Source organism: Daktulosphaira vitifoliae, unplaced genomic scaffold, assembly GCF_025091365.1.
Source record: "Daktulosphaira vitifoliae isolate Bord-2020 unplaced genomic scaffold, ASM2509136v1 Scaffold_2, whole genome shotgun sequence".
Lineage (NCBI taxonomy): Eukaryota > Metazoa > Arthropoda > Insecta > Hemiptera > Phylloxeridae > Daktulosphaira > Daktulosphaira vitifoliae.
In genome coordinates this window covers 23,441,145-23,449,890 of record NW_026099573.1, presented here as the reverse complement: position 1 = coordinate 23,449,890, position 8,746 = coordinate 23,441,145, and the positions used below count along the sequence as shown (strand labels likewise).

The following is an 8,746-nucleotide window of genomic DNA, read 5'->3' as shown; positions in this document are numbered from 1 at the left end:
ACCACGAAATTTGATAACAGCACATAAAATCGATAACATTTCAATTGATGGCGTGGCGGTGGTTTGGAGAGTGGTAGTTACCATAGTACAGCTGATTATTACCATAATTTATTTTATGGTAAGCATGTTTACCTGTCTAATCAAAAACGTATTGGCCTTGATAAAAGTTGATATATTATTTAGTAAAATACAAATTATTTGCAAATGTGTATAAAAAACCGTATTAAAATACCTAACAAAATAAAAAAATTATTTTATCATTATTTTACTTTAGCTTCGTTGCGTATCTGAAAAGGTATTAATTTTATTTTAATATATTGTTTTTGACAGTTGCCACTTTTACTTAGCTATCACCAAACCGATTTCTTTCAACGATACGTCAAAAAATCACATATCGTTACTAGTTAAAGACATTGCCCTTAATAATTGAAAAAAGTCTTTTTCCCTATAATTCCTTCAATCTTTCAAAGAACTAGTGATTTCCATAATCGGTAATTTTTTTTCTTAAAACTGCCATAACTTAAAAAAGGAAGGAAACAAAAAAATTATAAAAATTTATAATCAATAACTTTATCTCTATAGTTGCCCCTCGTGAGAAGAAATTTCTTATTCATATTAAAATTATTTTACTATATTTTGGGTTTTAGCTTTGATGCATAGGTGAGAAGGTATTTTTTGTGACTATCATTTATTTTCTCTGCTCTAGCTTGACCAATTTTTTTAACGATATGTCAAATGATTATAATTATAGTTAAAGATATTACCCTCAAAAATTGAAAAAAAAATTCTAATTTATCAATTAAACAGTTACTTACCCATTTTCTCCACACAGAAATTTAAAATCATTCATTTCTAATGTTTTCAAAGTATTTATTAACGAATCAAGTTTGATATGATAAGTTTCAACTACAAAATTAAATCATTTTACTTTGTAATTTCATAATTTTTTTACTCTATTTGTGTGTACTACTATTAGACTAAAATATTCCAAATTTTTTGATAACATGTTCTATATAAATAATTTCTAAAAATAATGGTTGTTTGTTTCTCCTGAATTAACAATGGATTTTTACAATTATAATGAAATTTTATAATACGCTCTATTGAGTAAATCTTTTTAACAACTTGTTTTTGATTAGTTTTTTTTAGTTAAAGTAAATCATTAAAATTAATTCAGTTCATATTTCAATTGCAGAATCTTTTTAAACGCCTAAAGTTATTAGGATATGATTACTATTACTTCTATTTAATTTATCTATTACGATAAAAATGCAAAAAAATATTGACCTACTCCGATAAATTTACTATAAATAGTATTTATAAAACTTCCTACTGCGTATTAATCTTAACGATACAATTTTTTTAATTCTCATAAAATTTTCTATTTAATGATGTCAAATTCAAACTTGCCAATTGTGCTAAAAGTTATGGTAAAATAAATTAATTTTTTTTATTATAAACATTCACAAAAATCAACTTTAAACGATTAAAAAAATAGGTTAAGTATGTCATTTTCCATATTTTTAACATATTAATAATCAAAATCAGTATCAATTTAAAACAATTTTTTTTTGTTCTTCATTATTTTTTTTTATATGTAAATACTTATTTTTTAATAATAAGTAAAAATATTAAAACTCAGAAGTAATAGAAAAAGTTTAATTGCACATTTGAAAACATCGCGAAAAGTTGATTTAGAAAAGTATATTTTTGCTTCTGATGAAAGTTCCTTGTCGTCTAGAGTATTTATTCATAAGTAACAAAATTTTTTTATTAAAAAGTATGCATCAATCCCTTTAAATTTTTATACGCGTTAAAAGTATATGAATATAAACTCCTTTTTATTTTTGTAATATCTCCGTAAAAATTACAATATTATTGAATATCAGTTTCATACTAAATTTAATTACTATAAGTATTTATATATTATAATTATAAATCGGGATAAAATTAAGGGAATAAGAGTTATGGTTGCTTTTGAAATAATCTACCAATCTCTTAAAATTAAACTCTATCTACAGATTTGCATCGAAGCGTTTCTAATGATAGTGATTTTAATCACTGTCAGATATCATCTATACTTGTCCCATCTATGCCTCGTCCACACTGTGCCGCGATCCCACTATGCTACGGTTTTTTTATCGTATTTAGGATATATATAAATACTTTATTATATTATTNATCCCACTATGCTACCGTTTTTTTATCGTATTTAGGATATATATAAATACTTTATTATATTATTTTATGTTTCATTGATTGTACTATCGCGTCTATTGAATTTATAAGTCAAGTATGCAGAAAACTGAGTTTAGAGTGAATATCTGTATGTTTAATTCCACAGTCGTAGTCTACGTTTCTTGCATTACATAGCAATTTATGAAGATTTTTCTGTTCTTGGGAAATACTCACTCTTAATATTTTAAGTATTTTCCAGACGTTCCATCCTTTTTGATATTCCATTGGTCTTATTTAGAAGTTGTTGGCTTAGTTCAATTCTGTTCATCTTTGAAGTCATTAATAATCAGGAAATGTTGTGAGCTCTAAAATTGATTTCAATAAGTTTTTTCTTGATTTTAGTATACTTGGCACCGGTTTGTATCCATGTAGTAGGTATCTTTTATCATTTGTCTGGGTTGGTTTTTGGGCATCTCTGAATACGCATTTTCTGATATCAAGGGGTGCTGTGCAAACTAGAACTTATACCAAAGGCATGGTTGTTGATCTCAAGCAGCCAGTGATTAGGCAACGTGCTTTGATTAAGGCTATATCCATCTCTTTTGCATAAAACGATCTACTCCATACATGCATTTTCTTTAGCTGAATAGTATAAGGTAAGTGCTGATTTGCATAGCAGCTGAGGAATATCCCGTTATTCCCCAGCTGGTATGTCCAGCTACCGTTGTCCCGGTTATTTTTCTTAGTATATTATTTCTTGCTGCAAATTAAATTTTGATTTTGTTTTTAAATGTTAATGTCCTGTATAAAATGACTTCTAGGTAGATGGGTGTATATGTATGTTCAAGAACCCGCCACTATAACTTTAATTCCTTCTTTGCCTGCTTATTGTTGAATTGGAATACACACATCATTGCATTTTTGCTGTGTTGAGTTTGAGTTAGTTCCGTGTGTAGTACCTGTCCAATTTTTCCAGCGCAAGTGTTTCACTTTACTGAACGTTTTCTTTTGCGCAATTATCGGAATATTGGGAATGGTGAGTAGATTTTACAAAAGGCTGGCTACTTATGTACATATTTAAATGTATTGGTGTGAAAACACTATCATGTGGGAAGTCATATTTTAAATTTTTCCAATAGATTTTTTGGTCTTGTAGTCTTACACAAAATCTATTATTGGATTCATAGACTTAATTACTTTCGTTGTAGTTTTTAGTTATTTTATATACTTTGTCCAATAAGAAATTATAATTAACTGTGCCGTAAGCTGCAGTTAAATCTACAAAAATGACTGAAGATATTTGTTTTGTTTTGAAATTATCTTTAATGTACCGTGTTAGGTTTAATTTATAGTATTTCTCTGATTGGAATCCAACTTAATTTTTAATTAGGATTTCTTTTATAAATAGTAACTTTAATAACTGTTTAAGATTAATTTTTTATTTGAGGTATACATGACATAATAGTGATATTGGCCGAAATATTTCAACCAATGTTTCATTCATTCGTGCGTGTTATTACTAAAATGTTTTATTATTTCTGTTTTTATTTCATCTATTTCGGATACCCAACCTACTTTCATCTGTTTTATTGCACATATTTATTTTTGTTGACTGTAATTCTACTCAGAGAAGTGATATTTTAATTTCTTCATCTCTGGATATTTGTATTATTTTCAATTTGTTTTCGGGTTTATTATTTTCGAGAGAGACACATGCGATCTGTATTTCTGTTACATACCTTGTGTTTATTAATAGATTTCGGATTTCTGTTTATTTGTTTTAAGGTACACCATGTTTTAATTGCTATTGTCCATGTTTTCCACTAGTAATTTTTATTTACGTCTTTTATTATCGTTTATCGACTGCATCAAATTCTGCCTAAGTAGTTTATGTAATAAACAAAAAAAAGATAAAAAGATAAAGGGGTTAAAGATGAAGTGGTATCTCGGGTTCCAACTATATTTATTTATTAAATAATAAAATATCCCTACTTCACTTATTCCTATTCTTATTACGTGATTTTTTAGAAGTAAGGTATGCAAATAAATATTCGCACTTACCTTTATTTCCTTTTGTAATTGACTGAGTTGGTTTTATGGTGATTTCTTCCTTTAGTGTCAACAGTCGTTTATACTGTCTTGCGTTTATTTCGATTAATTAGTCTCTCTGTGTATATTAGATTTAGAAAAAGGGTTCTCTACTATGGGACCTGCGTCTATTATAATTTGTTACCTTTTTTATCTTCTTTAAATTCCTTTTATATTATACTATGTTTTTACTAATAATATTTTCGATGAATTCCCTATTATAGTCGATATCGATATTCTTAAAATTTACTCTGAACTTGTCAACATATAATTATAAGAATATGTCTATCTATATTCAAAATATAATTAACAAGACTGTGGTAGCCTAGCGTTTCTCGGCGTATAGCCTTGGTTGGCGCGAACACAGTTAACCTCGTTAATATATTTTAAATATTATTTCAATACACCTTTTACTATCCTTTACATCAACTGCCTACACTTTACCGAGAGGTAATTTGGCATAGTCCTTTTTGGCTGGCGGGTACACACGCAGAGGACATTTCTAAGATGTAGTTTCCTATTTTACGGACTATATATTTTATGATGAACTCTACCTGGACTACTAGCTCTAGAACTGGCTTGTCGACGGATATAGCGCACTTCAAAAATACTCTTCTTATAAGTTTAGTACTACTCTGTACTTCAACTGCCTATACTTTACCGAGAGGTAATTTGGCATAGTCCCTTAGGGCTGACGGGTACACAGGCATAAAGTACTACTACTAAAACTAATTAATTCTAATCACAAATTATGCTTCTTCATTTAGTTCGGCACATTTAAGACTGTTCATAAATGTAGGGCACAATAATATTTAAAACTTTTATATAAAAAATAGAGATTATATTTATTTGTCGTGAGAACATTAGGTGATACTAAAAATAAATAAAAACTTGTTCCTGGGTAAAATATTAATAAATCATTTAAGACAATGTTCACCACTTAAGATAATATATATATAAAAAAAAACTAAGTCACAAGGACAAAATATTTACTTATACTGACGCAGATTCCATGTAAGAGAATATTGAGAGAATGAGAGCAGAGCCACGAGAGAAGAGAGAACAGTCGTAGTCGTCCCTTTTTACGAGAAAAAATGGCTTTTTATACGCTAGATGAGTAAGCCAGCGATCTCTATTGAAATTCCTAAGATGTTGGATAATTATTTGTGATTGGTTAATTGTGATAGAAACCCTGCCGTGGGCGTAGTTAATGAATTATAGGGGACTGGTTTGAAACATGTGTTGATAAATAGTTATTTTCATTACCCTAAAAGGGAAATATTCCTTAGATGATTTTTTTGCTTTATTCATATATATGTGATATTTAGTACATGCGTTAGTAATTATACTACATTTATCAGTTACCTGAAGGTCTTTATTAAAATCTTGTTTGTATTTTTCGAAAAGCCTAAAAGATCTTTATCAAATCCCGTTACGTATTGTGATCTTCATCTTCTAGGAATGTTTTTTCGGGATATTTCGTCTACTAACTTATTAAAAAAAATATCTTAGAACTTTGAACAATGATCTCGTAGTTTTATAATATGGGCTTAATTTTTTGGATTTTGTTTTCTAAAACTTTTGTGGATTCAGTTCATCTTCTTTTAAAAGTTACACTTTGTGATATAAAAACAGTGTGGATTTGTAGGAACACTGGTCTGTACTATGTGTTTGGTATCTGTTATCCAATATATTTTGAACTTTGTTGTGCCACATTATTTGTAGCGTAAATGAGATCTGGGTTGTTACCTTTTCTTCCAATGTCTACTATTAAAAGAGTGTTCTACTACTATTAGTAAATTGTTATTGGTAATTGGAATATTATTTACATGTTATTAATTTTTGAACGGTTATCATCTGTATCACTATGTGTTTCTTTGATACAAGGTACATCATATTTCAATTCAACACAAAGTTCTAACAGTAATATTTCTTGGGAACTAGATAGTCTTTCCATGTTGATTGACATAACTGTCAAGGTCAGACTGTTTTGGATAAGCATCTTTATTCACCTGCTAGTGACAAGATTTATTCACGATATTTCATAGTCTGGATTTTAACTATATGTAGGCGTGTCGTATGTAGAATTTTATCATTTTATCTTTTCTGTGATAAAACTAAGTACTTTTCTGATACGCAACNTGTCCTCATTTTATCTTTTCTGTGATAAAACTAAGTACTTTTCTGATACGCAACGAAGCTAAAATGAAATTTCATAAACTAATAATTATTGTTATGAATTAAAGTTTATACTTTTTTGGTAAAATATATTGGCTAAAATAAAACTAATTAAGGCTTAGATAATTAAATAGATTAAATTAAATTTAAGTTAAAATAGCGGGAAAACGCTAAATTAAATTAAATTTTCTGTAATGATCAATATTGCTCTTAAAAATTTAACTAAAAATCGGTTTTTAAATTTAGGAATTCATCGTCAAAATTTAAAAAAAAAAAATTGGATAAGAAAATGTTTTAACTCTATACCATATTCAAAAATCAAAGTTGGAAAAAACCCTTTTTTATGTTCATATAAATTTTCAGATAGACATTTACAGCTTGACAAGTAAGAAGTAAACTTGAAATTCGATTATATTCCGCTGTATTTATTAATAAATAGATAGGTAAATGGTAATGTTTGGCAATAAATAAACGTTTCTATGAATATTTAAAATTAGTTGATAACTTAATTATCTTAGCCAGTGGTGTATCCATAATTATGTTTTGTGATGAGATTCATAATTTTTTTTTAAAGATTTATTTTGGTTAATAAAAGGATTACTATTAAGCTTAGAAATAAATAGCTGTAGTTTTTTTTTTTTATATCATTATAATCATTTTCCAAATTTGCGTTTTATAATTTACATAGAAATAAATAACCGTACTGAAGCAAATAACTCATAAAAATCTGTTTCCGCTGTGATTTATGTAACTCTACTCCAACTTATCTAAGGAAAATATTTTATTTTTGTCAAAAGTATTTATTCAATATTCAATTTAAAAAGTTTTTCGTGTTTCCTTAATAAGGAATAACTAAGCAGAAAATAAATCCTCCAGTGTGAACTAATTACATAATAAAGATAAAACTGTTTTTCGTGTATAGGAAATAATCAAAATTTGTCTTATTTATTACCCTCCTACCAAAACAAAACCCTAAATAACAATCAATGCTACATAATACTTATAAAATCGCAGAAAATAAATGATTTTAAGTAAAATAAAAAAAATGTATAGGAGTAGTTCGCCTCGTTTTAAAATACTCCTTTTGAATTTCATTTTTTCTAGTAAAGTCAACTAGTTATAATTAAATTGTAGCTGAAAATTACATTATTTGTTAATTATAAATTGTTAAATATTTTTTTCTCCTTAATATTTTAAAATTAGGTTGATTTTTTTTTTATTAAATTAATTTTTTTAATGTAAATATGCTAAATTAAATATATATATATATATATATATATATATATAATTATTCAACAGAATTATTCTATAAAGTTTAATAATTGATAGTTTTGAAAAAATTTTGACTACGAACTATTGCACTGGGTCACTGGGAAATTCGGTTAGAGTTGCTATTGTAGGTCAATTAATCAATTTATGGTGGAAAAAAACAGATCAGCGATGGTATCAAGAAAAATTTCGACAGAATGCAAATTGGGTTTATGCTTTGACATTTTTAATTTCTGGAGGTTTTATAGTTTATCTGCTGAATCAAACCGAAGTCGACGTTTTTACTGGACGTCGGAAATTTATGCTGATTGATAAAGATTCATTAAAAGAGATTGCAGACTTGCAAACTAAAGCATTATTGTATTTATATAATAAACAAAAAATTGTATTAACAAAAGAAGATCAAAACTACAAATTAGTACTGGATGTGATGTTAAAATTGTTGAATGCCAATGAGAATCTCTCAAATGTAGAACATGATTGGAGTTTGGTAGTACTAAAAGACTCATCGGTTAATGCGTACGTAATGCCAAATGGATTCGTATTTGTGCACTCAGGTCTTTTGAATGTAGCAGCCAATGCTGATCAGGTAGCAGTGGTAATTGCTCACGAATTAGCTCACTGTATCCAAGAGCACCCAAGAGAAATGAATAGTTACAAGTGTTTGGTAAACTTTGTTTTCTTAATTATGGCATTGGTTATTAATATAACTTTACACCTTTCTTCTGCACTAATGGTAACCATTGGATTATCAATTTTATTAGAAGTATTTATACTGCTACCTTTGAGTAGAAAAATTGAGTACGAAGCAGATCGAGTGGGAATGATGTTAGCGGCTAAGGCTTGCGTTGATGTTCGCGAGGGTGAACGATTTTGGTTACTTATAGACTCATTGTCTCCTAATAGACCTTTATGGTGGCTTGAGTCACACCCAAGTCATCAGTCTCGTGGTGATCATCTAAATATCCGTTTACCTGAATTCATAGAGATACGGCAGCAAGCTAAATGCTCTCGTTTATTAACTAAAAAATAA

The 8,746-nt window shown here is 28.0% G+C and overlaps 1 protein-coding gene across 1 annotated transcript; it reads left to right on the top strand.

Annotated features, from left to right (window-relative positions):
* Positions 1 to 6,133: 6,133 nt before the first annotated feature.
* LOC126898059 (metalloendopeptidase OMA1, mitochondrial-like) lies at positions 6,134 to 8,746 on the top strand. Its single transcript, XM_050672008.1, has 2 exons — positions 6,134 to 6,153; positions 7,774 to 8,746. The coding sequence occupies exons 1-2, from the start codon at positions 6,134 to 6,136 to the stop codon at positions 8,744 to 8,746; spliced, it is 993 nt and encodes a 330-aa protein (XP_050527965.1).